General features: G+C 24.7%; 2 protein-coding genes across 3 annotated transcripts in view; one reads left to right on the top strand and one right to left on the bottom strand.

Annotated features, from left to right (window-relative positions):
• Positions 1–1,052: 1,052 nt before the first annotated feature.
• LOC105364486 (zinc finger protein Eos) lies at positions 1,053–5,698 on the bottom strand. Of its 2 annotated transcripts, none has more exons than XM_011502411.1 (6): positions 5,620–5,698; positions 3,997–4,212; positions 3,580–3,811; positions 2,968–3,236; positions 1,942–2,277; positions 1,053–1,841 (listed from the first exon to the last, which is right to left on the bottom strand). In XM_011502411.1, exons 2-6 carry the CDS (start codon positions 4,170–4,172, stop codon positions 1,328–1,330), a joined length of 1,527 nt encoding a protein of 508 aa, XP_011500713.1. In that variant the 5' UTR covers positions 4,173–4,212; positions 5,620–5,698; the 3' UTR covers positions 1,053–1,327. The 2 variants fall into 2 exon arrangements, with proteins under 2 accessions (XP_011500713.1, XP_011500714.1); XM_011502412.1 differs by lacking the exon at positions 5,620–5,698 and adding an exon at positions 4,718–4,768.
• A 2,848-nt stretch (positions 5,699–8,546) lies between these two features.
• Liprin-beta (liprin-beta 1) overlaps positions 8,547–14,766 on the top strand; it is a 16,057-nt gene continuing 9,837 nt past the window's right edge. Inside the window, exons 1-4 of the mRNA XM_011502589.1 lie at positions 8,547–8,676; positions 12,133–12,271; positions 12,692–12,831; positions 13,179–13,191. Coding sequence (XP_011500891.1) covers positions 12,142–12,271; positions 12,692–12,831; positions 13,179–13,191 — 283 coding nt within the window. The 5' untranslated portion in view covers positions 8,547–8,676; positions 12,133–12,141. The remainder of the gene's footprint in view (positions 8,677–12,132; positions 12,272–12,691; positions 12,832–13,178; positions 13,192–14,766) is intronic.

The following is a 14,766-nucleotide window of genomic DNA, read 5'->3' as shown; positions in this document are numbered from 1 at the left end:
TAATAAAAAATTCATACGTTTACAAAAAGGCTAACCTACGTGTAAATTAATTATAAATTCTATTGATCACATACAGGTATATTTATACGTAATGTAAATTAAGAATTTGAAAATGAAAGAGAAATTTAATTAAACGAATTTTACGAATATTTTGAAAATAAATTGTGATTTATATACTGCTTTTTAGGATTTTTAATTACTTTTTACTTAATTTTAAACCTAAAAAGTATTTTAAAGAATTAATAAAATATAATTATACTATATATATATATATATATATAGTATATGTAAATATATATAATAAAAATATATATATATATATATATAGTAGTACAATATAAAATATGATTATTACTATGTACTTCTTGAATAAATTGAAATAATTCAAAAATAAAATTTTGCTAAAACAAGAGCATTACAATATTATTTTTCTTTTAGAATTTATCTTTTATATTTTTTATTTAAATTATTAATGAACGTTTATAACTCTAATAAATTATGATTTTATTAATTTATTGATTTCTTTATTTTTAATAATTAAAAAATTAGTTCTCTCATTCTTTGTTTTGAGAAAAAAGTAAAATAACCTGATATAAATGATAAGTAATTTCGATAGAAATGTGTTATATCACTTATAATAACTTTGAAAAATGTTAACGTATTATTTAGTATTTTATGCTAAAATGTATGACTACAAAAGTTTATGCATAATAGTTAAAAATATGTTTTTATCGTTTAACATACATAAAATATTTACAAGTATCCATGTTTCAATTTTTTGTATGAGAGAAATGATAATTTCAGTTCCTATTTTACTAAAAATGAGTACTTTTGGTTATGTAGATATTTACTTGTTTTTTTGTTTTGTTTTTTTTTTGTTTTTTTTTTCTTAAACAATTTATAGTGTGAAAAATATATTAGCTTCAAGTAACATTAAATATATAATTCAATTGAGTGATTGATATTATACGATGTGTTATTGTGTTTAAAACAACCACGTCTTTTTGTTTCTGTATATTGAAATAAAAAAAAAATTTGTTTAGTGTAGCAATCAAATAATTTTCCATTCATTGTATAACAACCGAAAGTCATTAAAGATTTTCAAGATATTAATGTCATAAAGATGATTAACAAAAGAAAGTAACATTATTTTTGTTAAAACAGGATGAAATGATTAATGTAAAAAGTTTTGCCTTTTACTACCATTGCTCATTAATAATAGATAGATGTGCAATCTTGTTTTTGAACTTACTCTATCTATTTTGAGAATATAAATAAGGAAAAAGTGGGCTTATTCTAAAAGCCGAAGCTGTCTATACACATTTGCTTACTGATGACTCTTACTGAGTAAATGTGAATTAAATTGGTAAAGATTGCAACATTGTTCCCCGCATATATTGCATTTCCATGGATTGCTCTCGCTATGGCAACCCTTATGTAAAAAATAAAGAGTTTGGTCTGGGAAAGTTATTCTACAATGACTGCATTGGAGACCACTGTTTCGTGGATCAGGTCTCGTTGATGTGGGTGGTTCACCATGCGAATGAGGATTGCCATTGTTGTTGATACTGTTACTATTGCTGCTGCTATTGTTACCACTATTATTATTTTTGTTGCTGCTATTATTGTTGTTGTTGTTATTGTTGTTAGAACTACTGGAAAGTTTACGGCGCAAGTCGTCGCGAAGCAGGGATTTTAAGGGCGATACCTTGATTAATGACGGTAATGTTAGATTACTGGACGTCGCACCATTTTCTTCCAGCAACCCATTACTATTTGGCTCCTGTTTTATTGGTATCAATGAGATTGAGGGAGTTATGATCTGTTCACCATCCCCAATACTATTTGCATAAAAATTTATAAAATTTAATATTTATTAGTAATATAAATACAGTGAAACAAGATTTCGTATACGATTTACACAAAGTGAGAGAGGTATACCTGTGAGTAGTTGCGATATTTCTCGGTAACTGGTGATGACTACTAGTTGGGGCGTTACTATTACTATCGGCACTTTGCGGACTGTTAGGACTATCTCCGTTTAAGGGTGTTGGACTTGGATTACGCACTGCACTAGTTTGTTCTGGATATGGAATGGATATTTCGACGTGAGGCGTGAGAAAGTGCATAGGAGGCGTTGCATTGTCGGCCGACCGATTACCAGTACTGTCACCGCTATCCGAAAGCGGCGCCGAAGACATGGCCTCACCAGGCGAACAGCTATTCATAAGCGAAGTTGAACTATTCGGGCCAGGGTTGTCGAGATCTATACCATGCCTGAAAATATCAATAATTATCACTTTAAGAAAACATACAATTACTTTGACTTTGAATTAGTTGTTAAATTATATTATCAATAAAATAATTAATACTTGATTTTCGTTAAACTATACTTTTCTCTAAAATTTGGATCCTTTAACATAATCGTATTTAAAACATTTTTTTAAGTACATAATACAATTACATAAAGTATTTCATAATTATGTAGTAACGTGTAAGAGTAATAAGTAAAGTCAAGTTAGAGAAAACCGAAGATACGAATATTAGAAACAAAACTTAAATCAGAATGGTTTATAAATGTTATTTAATTTTAATTTTAAAATAGTAGTAACAACAACATCAACAAAAACAACAATAATTTAACAAGTTAATAATATTATTATTGACTTGGTATATAAATACAAATGAATAAGCACTAAATTAAATCTATCGGTATAAAATACACGATCGTTTAAAATATTGGCAACTCTTTTTCATTAGAATTATAATTGTATTATTTTTTTTTTTATTCGGAATATATTAATATTATTATATACATTATTACTATTATTATTATTATTATTATTATTATTATTATTATTATTATTATTATTATTATTATTATTATTGTTATTGCTTCTCATATTGTATAATATATTTCTAAAAATAATTAATAAGTTAATTTTTTCTTTATAAAATCATACTAACCTATTGAAAAAATGAAGTCTGAGACATTTCATGGTGGAAGCTCTGTAATGGCATAAAGGACAAGATTTGACCATGTCATGCTGTCCAACATGTTCATTTTGAAAATGAGCTCTCATAGCTATTTGTCGTTGAAATCCTCTATTGCAAATTGGACAATGATAAGGCAACGTTTTTGAATGCGTCGTAAAGTGTTCGGCAAGATGATCTTTTCTGAAAAATCGTTTCTGACATACTCGACATTCATATGGTTTTACTCCTGTGTGCCTCATCTACAATTAAAAAGAAGTTATAGCTTTTCCTGTAAAAGCTTTCTTGGAATTTAATAATAACAATATAACGATATTCAATTGTTTTAATTCTTAACAAACTTGTATTGAAATTAAAATACATATAATACTGTTTAAAAATATAGTAGTTAAGAAAATATTAATTTATTTGAAACATTTCGATGTAATAAATGCAATTTTATAAATAAACCATTTTAAAAGTTAGTATACGATTAATATTAATATAGCTATACAAATGTTATATTTTGAATAAATCAACATAAGAATAATATTTAAAATAATATTTTACATTGATATTTAAATTTAGTTATATTGTTAAATATACCTTATGCCTTCTCATATTAGCTCCATTTGAAAATTTCATATTACAAACATCACATTCGAACATTTTTCGATGAGATCTATGACCAGAATGTCCTTCTTCTCCATCCCCATCATTCTCTGGCCCTTCTATACCCTCTGCACTTTCTGGTGTTTCTCCACTTACTAAACATTGATCTTGATGTGCACACAAAGCTGTTTTATTTATAGTTTCATAATTATCACATCGATCACATCTATAAATTATTTTTTCTTATTATAAAGAATACAGTTATTTATATTAATATTAAAGTTAATGAAGTGTAAAAATTGATATGATATTATGGTTATAAAATAAATGTTACATTTTTTCAAATATCTTTCTAGAGCGTTATAAGACTTATAAGAGATTTTGTTAATACATAGATTTAGTTGAAAATACCTAAATACAGGTACGGCTCCGTCGCTACTATCATAATTTGTATTTAAGGCAGTTTCACTATCTGGATCCAAAGCTTCATCTTCTCTATGATTAATTAAGTCACCTGTTTCTGCATTAACAGAGGAATGAGAATCTATCTCGTTTTCCCCACCACCACCGTCAACTCCATCTGACATGATACTAATAGATGATATTACACAAAGTTCTTCATTTAACCTGTAATAGAATAACAAGATTAATTTGTAATCAATGAGTTAATATAAATACCATTTAATTTTTGTAATTTGAATTTTTTTTCTTCTTTTGGTCATTGCAAATGTTTTGAGTCAATTGAAGATATCTTACAGTCCATAATATACTTGAACGTAATTATCAATAGAATATAAAATATATTTAATCTTTTAATTAGATAAGTAGTGTGATACTTTAAATTTATCTGCATAATTTGTGTAATTAAATAAATGTTATAAATTAGAAAATTATTAGAACTAAGAAGCAATACAAATTGTAGCCTACAAAATACAAATCTAACATTTCGCGTTTTTACAACCTAATTTAAAACATACGCTATCCACGAGACGTTGCACATCCAAAATGCAGATGAAGCAGAAAATATAAAATTAGATTAAAAGTAAATGTATATCTCTTCAAAGACGATACGTGATATAAAGAGCCACTTGTTCGATACATATTAGTATTCATGTAAACTTGTACGTTTTACCTGTCACAATTTTACTGCCCAGTGATTTATCCAATACTTTTTTTCTCGCCAGCCAAATAACAAATAGAAAAAAAAACAAGATTATAGCCGTTTCCGAAGTGTCCTTTTTAGCGCGCGCACGTAAGAAAAAGAGAACGAGAGGAGAGCAACGGTATGGGTATTACCCAATCCTGGGAAGATTACGGCATAGAAACACCTGGTGGGTAAGAGAGCGCAATGCCAGAGTGCACTGCACTTTGTCCCAGTTTTCAGCGAATCCGTCAATCGTGACGTAGCTTGCGCGACTTTTCCATGGAGAACAGGCGAACTTCATGTAATAGACAGTAAATACCTAATGTAAGCATGTGTATACAAAGCAGAAAAATGAAATGTGCCTTGTATGCAATTTATAAAATTAAATACTTTTTTAGGTTGCCAAGTTTTCAATTGCGTAAAAACAGTATTTTTTAGTACTTACTGACATACCTTTGACGATTTGCACCTTTACCTCTCTCTCTCTCTCCTTTTTCTCTTGCGTGATTTTTCATTTTTATTTTTTCAGGCGAGAGAGAGAGAGAGAGAGAGAGAGAGAGAGAGAAACAGTACCAAAGAGAGAAAGAGATAATATGAGAGAGAGAGAGAGAGAGAGAGAGAAATACGATGACTTATATCATTCTTTTTTTTTATACTCGAGCGTCGTTCATTTTATAGTACATAAGAATATTATTATTGTCGAGATTACACAAAAGTCAATAGCGACATAATTCTAATCGCTACAAATTCATCGTAAATCGCTAGACTTGACCAATAATACTAATCCTTTTAATACTAATTTTATCTTTTCAATGAAAATTACGAAATTGTAGCAGTGATCGCTCATCCTGTTCATTCCTTAGTATTTCTCACCCTCTTTTTTTATGTACCTGCATGTTTTAACCTATTGATGTAAAACCCAATGGATCCACGTCAAGTGTCTGCTCATCTGCTGCTTCACAAGTATGTTTGGTTCAAGCATGCCAGTATAAGAATCCTTATTATTCCTCTTTTTTCTCCAAATTATGATTATAACATTATGGAATTGTGATTGGCCATTTCGGATAGAAATCAAGTTTTATTGGATAAGTACTTTAGCCTATTGGTGCAAATCCAAACTAGCCCAAGAGCTCGCGTTACATTAGTATTGTACACATTGTGGATGTGTTTTTTATATTCCTCCAAGGTATATCAATACGCGGGGAGATATATATATATATATATATATATATATATATAGATGTGTATATAAATATATATATAGATGTGTATATAAATATATATAGATGTGTATATAAATATATATGCCTATGCGTATGTATAAATATGTGACATTGGTATATATATATATATATATATATATATATATAAATATATTTATGCACACACACATGAGTTCATGCACACATGCGTGCATGGATATTGCGATGTATATATATATATATATATATATATATATACATTAGATTCATTAATCATTTTTTTAAACGTTTTAAAAGTAATATTTTTAAAATATATAATATTATTTCAAATCTAATAATGGTACTTTCAATAATATGTAATGCAATAATAAAAAATTCATTTGATTAACTAATTCGTCCTATAATGTAATAAAAATGTCAAAAAAATTATAATAATTATATATTCTTTAATAAATTAAAAACGTACTTTCATGCAATACATAAAAAATAAAATTATAAATACGTATGATTTAAATACAAAATTTTTAAATTATATCTACAATTAAAATTTGAATAAAATTTTGCAAAATTTAGTGAAAGTTTTTCTTAGATGTACGGGCAACATTAAATTTTAACGAATAAAAACTAAATGCCCGAAGAGAATGTACTCTTTAATTTTCTAACGAGTAATTTCTTTTATAAATAATTTGCTTACATATAGAGATAAACTACCAATGACTGAGGAAAATTACTGAATTAAAAAAAGGAAATTTTATGCTAACGAATTTAGTTAAAATTACGCAGATAAAAAAAATTACTTTTTTGAGGTTTCAAGAGGCAGAAATTTCATAAACTAATATACACAATTGTAACGTATGAAGTAGAAGTTCTTTTAATAGAAATTTTATCGAACTACTTATTGTAAGTAAAGGACATTGATACTAATTGGAATGGTACTTTTTATAAAGAAATAATTTAAAGCGATAATTATATAATTATAGCAACTAAAAATAGTAAATCGAATAACCTATAGTCTTATTTTAGTTTTATTTTTTAATGATCAATACACATAGATAACAAAATTCTACCAATAGTAACACATTACATAACACGGAATATAATGTTTGCAAAATAATTAAAAAAAAATTCTTCTTAAATACATATTTGATACATACATGAAGTTAATTCAATAAAAATGTACAATTTTTCAATATTTAAGATATTTCCATTTCTTATTTTGGCCATTCTATTACAATATCTCTTGATTATGAATGGTGAAACCATACATTTTTGCTTTACGAATAACATTCCATATATTGTAAATAGTGCATGATTAATATTATTAGTAAACTTCATAGTATGTATTAAATAGAAAATCCTGATTTGCCAAAAATCATTTATAATTACATATTTAATTCTTCAATACTGTTAGGAAAATCGATTTCTTTCATTATTTATTTTATTAAATTGCAGTTTTTATTTGAAAAATAACAATTTAGAAAAACATTATCTGTCTTTCATAAATTTCATAAAAACGTTAAGTTATTTATTTTCACAAAAATTGTATAAAACACGTAATTCTTTATAAAATAAAAATAATAAAACAATTATTTTTTAAATACTAAACACTTGCCTCCCTAATACATATAATAATATTATTGTTCATATTGATATACTACAGTATTTATCAGTATATTTTTATTAATTAATTTCTCAACGTAAAAACATAAGAATATAAAATTATAGGTACTAAAATAATTTTTAAATTTTTTATTTATATTAATCAATTTTAAATTCCAATGACAGAGTAATGGAAAATGCCATATTTAAAATTTACAGTTATCAACATATATTTGAATTCTCTACAATATTATTCATTGTTATTCTTATAAGTTCGTTAATAAAAGTTTATGTTTTAATTGCGAAATTTTTGAATTGTTTGAAATATGGCGCTACGAAGGCAACCATATTAAAATTGACAATATGAATACATGACGCCAGGCTAGACGTGGCCTACCATTAGCAAGTATTAACGTTCGCCTCTCTAAGAAAACGTTAAGTATTACTTATGCGTTCATAGGACATTCGGTCATTCGTCATCCGGTCTGTTCAATTCTGGAGTTCGAGGCGAAGTCCGAATAGTAAAACAAGGCATTGTGAACTGAACTGTAGAAGTCGAACCGATCACTGTTCAATGTTTTTTCTTTACAATTGTATGTTTATATTTTAACGTAGTTTCGTTTGTATTTTTCAAAGCATTTTTAGTAAAAATAAGTACAATGATTATTGTATTCAAGGATATGATAATAAGTGGTGATAATTTAATGAAACGAAGGTTGTTTGGTGTCCGTGTTCGAGCTTGAAATGTTGTTTTCATTCCAAAATAATCGACATTCACGAATTATAGTACTTACAGTCTCTGTGAAATAATTAATTTACGTAATATTAATTGTAAGAATTAATATTATTAATAACGATTTATATAGAAACAAAAAGTTATTACAAAATTTCTATAAATTTATTAACATTGTATCAATAAAATGCATAAAATATATCTATGCTTGAAATAAGTAATGCCTCATAGATAATATATTTTTCAAATTCAGTTTATCATTTATTTATTTATTATCATTGAATGTTTTAATTTTATACTCGTGTTTCTAAAACTTATCATTACCATTACATCCGTAATGTCTGCCAGTAATAAATGTTGTTTTTTATAACATTTGAGACACAAATTAATGCAGAATATACAACGCTAAAAAGGTAATTTTATTTTAATTTTCGTATATTCTATTCAATTGTAATCATTCATCTTTTATAAAATTTTGAATATTATATACTTGAATTATTTGAACTTTTTAATTATACATTTTACATAATTTTTGTATTATGCATTCAGATTTTAATGTCAATTTTGTATTGTTTTAATATTCTTATATTTGATTATATCTTTAATACTTTTTACTTTTCTATTTTATAAATGATCGATGAAATTATTGATTTTATTTATATTTATATTTATATTAGACAATATTTGCAATACAAAATTTTAGTTTTCATTTTCTATATAGCAAATAAATATAAAATTTTGTAAAAAAATTATCCATGAATGAATTTTATTGAATATCTGGTAAAATATCTGGAATAGGTACAAAAGGCAATATATATTATATATAATATTATCATGGCTATAATTTATTAAATAAAAATGTAATATATTTATATTATATAATTAAATACCTTTTTATACTATTATGAGTAATTTTATAATCAATTTTTTGACCTTTTGAACGATTTCATGTATACAAAAAAAAATTTTTGCCTTAATTTAGAATCTATTTGCCAAGACAAATACAAATGCGTATAGTTGTAATGAAATTTCGTTTTATCCATCTAATTATTCAGTAATACATAAGTTATTTAAAATTTAGAGTGAAAAAGATTGATATTAAAAAATTATTTATTTTACCAAAATTTAACAAATCTCATCGCATTTTTTAAATATAAAGCTTGTCGACATTTTATCATTTAAATTATCGTGATAATATGTGATAATATAGTGTTTGTATTCAGTCTACTAAGGGAAATGAAATTAAAACAACTCACGCATAGAAATGGAAACAGAAAATATAAAAGGTAATAAGATTAAAACAGACCGAAAGAAATTTAATTTTATTTAAACGTATAATACAGATAACAAAACGTATTATATTAATAGCAAAGTGTAAAGTGGATGTGCTATCTAGCAGCAATTAAATCTGGGCGTTGTTCTTTATCTTTCTTTGCTTTTTTTCCCACTCTATCTTTTTTGCCCGAGTGTCGCTGTCATCGTCTTGCATACCTGTTGAATCGCACGCTGTTGAATTTTGCTGTCGCCTGTCTTGTGCACATGAAAATTCGTGAACCAATGCGACACTGAAAGTTTCTGTTATGTTATATTATGTTACTTGGCAGTTATTGAATTTTTGTTATCTTAACGTCCTTCATTTTATCAAACTTATTAAACTAAAAATCTCATCTTACATAATTATTAATTTGAATAATTATAATTAAATAATGTTAGCTGATTATTTAGTCTTTAATACTATTGAATCTTACACAAACAATAATCAAATTATTTTTATAATTTGTTAATTATTTTTTTAATTATTTTTCTTTTTTATTATTATGTTTATGTTACATAATAATATATTAACGATATTGTGTATGCTCAACAATTTAATAAAATATAGAAAAATGATTGCAAATATTTTTTTGCTTTTTTACACATTTTCAAATTCCAATGTATGGTTTTATATTTTAGGTACATATAATTTTTATTTATATTTTATGTCAATTTATATTTTATATCTAATTTATATTTTCTGTCAATTTTTAAATAATTACTCAGATTACTCCTAGGAATAAAAAAAAAAATTTTTTGAACTGCAACTTGCAAACTTAAAGATATATTAATATAAGACATTAATAAAATTAGTTTGTCCAAACTAGTTATTAATCAACTTTGTCAAGGGGTAATACATTATATAATTATATATTTATTAAATTTTGTTAATTTTGAATTAGTAACTAATAAGCTTGTAAATATATATTTCCAAAATAATATTATATATTATACTAATGGAATAAATTCAAGTGGTATAATATGCTAAATATACAATTGTGTCAATTTAATTTCTTGTTATGGAATTAACATCTTTCGTAATAGGTATTTTATATGATATTTTTTACTTTATATATGAAATTAATATATAAACATATACAAAAATTACTTTTCTTTTATAAATGCTTACTATTTTTTAATCAACGTTTAAAAATATCGTTACATATTTTATTCATTCATTTATACGTTATTTTTAAATAAATAATAATGCAATAATATTTTTGTTACGCTTTTACTGTTGTGAAACAACATTTTAAAACTTTTAAATGTAAAAGTAGCCTATCCCTTATATTTATATTAATTTATCAAAATTTACTTATGATATAAAGCAACTAATAAAAAACTTTTTTTTTATATTTGGAAAAAAAAATTGTTAAGAAATAATACAAAAGTTCATCTATTAATATAAATTTCTTTGATTAATTTTTAAAAATGTATATTTCAGTAAAAATTTCTATTAATATATTAAGAAAATATGTACAAATATGTATATATAATTAATTTATTTAATAATTTATAATAAATCTTGATAACTTGGCTATAAATTTTAAAAATTACTTATTAAATAGAAGAACTATTATTAAATGAGTATTATAAAACTTTGTTATACCATATGTTATACAAGTATGTAATTTTATAATTTTGGTTTAAAATTTATTTTCCTAATAATCTGTCATATTATGTATTACTAAGGCACTACACCCGAGATGTACTAATCGAGGTTGAATATTAAGTTCATTCGGCCGGAAATAACGAATTTGACAAAATTCCCCAAACTGGGTCTCTAGCCCCAAATTTAGATACTACACCATCACGAATATTATTGCAATCTATAATAAATCATCTGCCGCTGTGTGCAGCAATCTAACCACTCATGTACGCCCCAAATCTTATTCTTATGATTGAGTATGATAAATCCATTACTAATCGTATAAAAAACAAGAGAAAGTTCGTTTATATTAAATATCTTGGTCTGTCAGCAATATAATATTATTAATATTATTAAGGGAAAAATTAAAAATCTAATCCAGTGTATTTCCAATGCATTCACATAAAAATTGTTTTAATTGTTAGTGCATATTGTTTAATATAAAAATTAATATTCAAGATGAATCAGAAAACTGTAAAAAATATCATCCTTTTGATTTATGAGTGAAATATCTTTTATTAAAGTACATCTTAATTAGAATAAAAATAAGTTGCATAAGTATAGGTGTATTTTCTTTCGAAATAGTACGTTTGCATATGTGGCTGCATTAAAAATGCCTTTCCTAAGAGTCAGTTATAAAATAGTTATAGTATATTATTATAAATTAATACTTATAAAATCTTATTATACATATAAATAGTATATACATTACTATAATTAAATTAAAAAATATATTAACTAAATATTAAAACGATGTTAATTCTTTCGTTCAATATTTCTTTATATCATATTCAAAATTATCAATAGATTGATTTATTAAAAAATGTATGATCCTAATAGAAGGAGTCTTATATACAGATTTCTTAAGATTAATTTTTTTATTTATATTATATTGTTGTACTTTAAGGATTAAGTAATGGGCAAAGGTGAGGTGATCAGTGATAGAACGGATACCAATGAGTCGACAAGTTATTTGACAAAATCTACATCGGAAGCTAGCAAAATGTTGGAGGCAGCACTTCTTCAAATGGACGGCATTCTATCTGGTATTTTTAAATTCATTTTTTAGCATTACAATTTAATCATTACTAATACATTCAGTATATATTGTTACGGGTACTTTAAATATCGGGTAGAGATGAAAAATTTTATTGTATTTAAATATTTTAATCTTCTATACATTCTATACATTTAATCTTCTTAATACAGATAGAGGAAAGTTACGTATTAATTACTCTTTGTAAGATATGCATCGATAATATCGGCGTATAATGTTTTGCAGTAGAAAAAATTCATTTTTTATGCATAGATTTTTAATTTAAATAATTTTCTTATTAATAATGTCGAATAAATGGTTTTCAAATTACTTATACTAATTGCTTTAGCTTTATAAATTCTCAAAATAATATTTCAATCACTCAAAGAGTATTAATTTATTAAATTATGGTTCTTATTTTATATTTAAGGAGCTGAGAACAACTCGGAGTGGAAAGATCATATAAAAAATATCACTAGAAATTTGATAACTGTTATTCAAAACGCACCAACTTCACCTCCGCCACCTGATCCAACGACTACAGAAATTCTATTACAGTGGCTACAACCCGTAAGTCATGCATGCATTTTTTTCTTTTTCTTCTTTTTCTTTAAATAATTTAATGTTAATTTTTTAATAACATATTACTGTCAATACCCTTCATTGATAAAGTTATTTCTTATTGCATGACTGATGCAACATATACATAAATATATTTATATTTATAAATGTTTCACGTCCAAATTTATTAATTATGTAAAATACATAGGCTGAAGATACTTAATTACTTAATGATATTATATATGGTCCCATAGTATTAAATAATTATTATATCCCTATGTACTTGTTCGAGCGTGAGGTATGTCAACTCGAATGGATATAATCATTCGTAAGGAATACGTTCAATGATATTATAGGTACATTGTATAAGTTAGTCGTTATGTAGTTTTATAAATTCTCACAGAATGGAGATTGTGGATTAAGTTGGTTTTTTTTTTTTTTTTTTTAAGCCCAAACATATCTTATCGCAATATAAAATTTTACTTATAATTTTATAAAAGAATTAATTTGATGTAATTTTAATATATTGACATTAAAAATAGTTATAATCTATTTGTCTAAACGTTTACAATTTATCAATTATACCACAAATCAAATTTTATAATGTGATATAAATTGATAATTTAATGTTGTTTCTACAATAAATGCTAATGATGTAAATAATTTTATCCTTGCGTATTTTTTGCATACAAATTTAGCATCAAATATATTCGATGTTATAATTGGTGATATAATGGAATAATTTATAATTACTTAATTAATTATACAGATGTATAGATTAATTTAATAGTAGTAATAGAGTAATAGTCTTTGTTTTAGGAATGTCATGTGATTGGTCGAATATTTATTAATAAAAAACATCTTACATTTCTATTGAACATTAAACGTTTTTTTTATATTTTTTAAATTGCAATACTACTACTATTAATTGTGTTATGGATGCGATTTTAAATTACTATTTCGGATTTAGTATAACATTTTCCATCGCATGCTTAAATCCGTATTCAATTCTTTAAAAGAATAATCGATACTGAGTCAAGACGATAGCAATGAAAATACAAGGTATATTATCACACAAAAGTGTAATATAATGTTATCGTGCAAATCGATAACGGATATCATATAAGCAAAATTCTATAAGCTAAATATGTGCTAATATTTAGCTTTATTTTCGCCTTAATCACTCAATTTATAGACGAGTGAGTAGAAATATAAAATACAAAAAATGTGTTTTATTGGTTTGGAATTATTTATTATTTGTTATTTAATAATTTGTCTTTTCTGTGTGCGCATGCGTATAAATATCTGCATATAATTATTATTATAATATATACTGTAATGCAACTATTTATACATATTTTGACATTAAAAATATTTTTACAACATCAAAAATACACTATAATTTAATGTAGCAATTTTTTTGTTTGAAGTAATTTTTTTTTATCAATACATTGTTTTTATCATTTTCTTTTCAGTCTTACATTTTGGTTATTTTATTTCTTTTATAAATATAACATATTTTTTATAATTAATTTGAGAGATTCTATATTTATTTTATTAATTTTATACAATAGTTAAATGTTTAAAGATTAAGTTTAATCGATTTACTTAATTGATTATTTCATTATGTTTAGTCGATACTTATTACGCATAGTAACTTTTAAATGATATATTATGCAAATTTAACACTTGAAATTGACTTCAACTCAACCTCTGGAAAATCTATAAGAGCCTATCTTATATGATTCATATAATAACTTAATATTAAACTCATGCCTGTAGAATTCACTTACTATCTATAACGAACTTTATGAAGAGCCAAGGAGTACTTCTATTTATAAAATGCGTCTGTAAAGGCTTCTCCGTTGTTTAATTTTAGTTTTAAAGATGTGGTCTTATGAGAAGCGTATCAAATGTATCAGCCAGAAGTTAGCCTTTTGAATT

Source organism: Ceratosolen solmsi, unplaced genomic scaffold (genome assembly GCF_000503995.2).
Source record: "Ceratosolen solmsi marchali unplaced genomic scaffold, CerSol_1.0 scaffold39, whole genome shotgun sequence".
Classification (NCBI taxonomy): domain Eukaryota; kingdom Metazoa; phylum Arthropoda; class Insecta; order Hymenoptera; family Agaonidae; genus Ceratosolen; species Ceratosolen solmsi.
The sequence above is the reverse complement of the archived record's forward strand: the minus strand, read 5'-3'. Positions and strand labels throughout refer to the sequence as shown.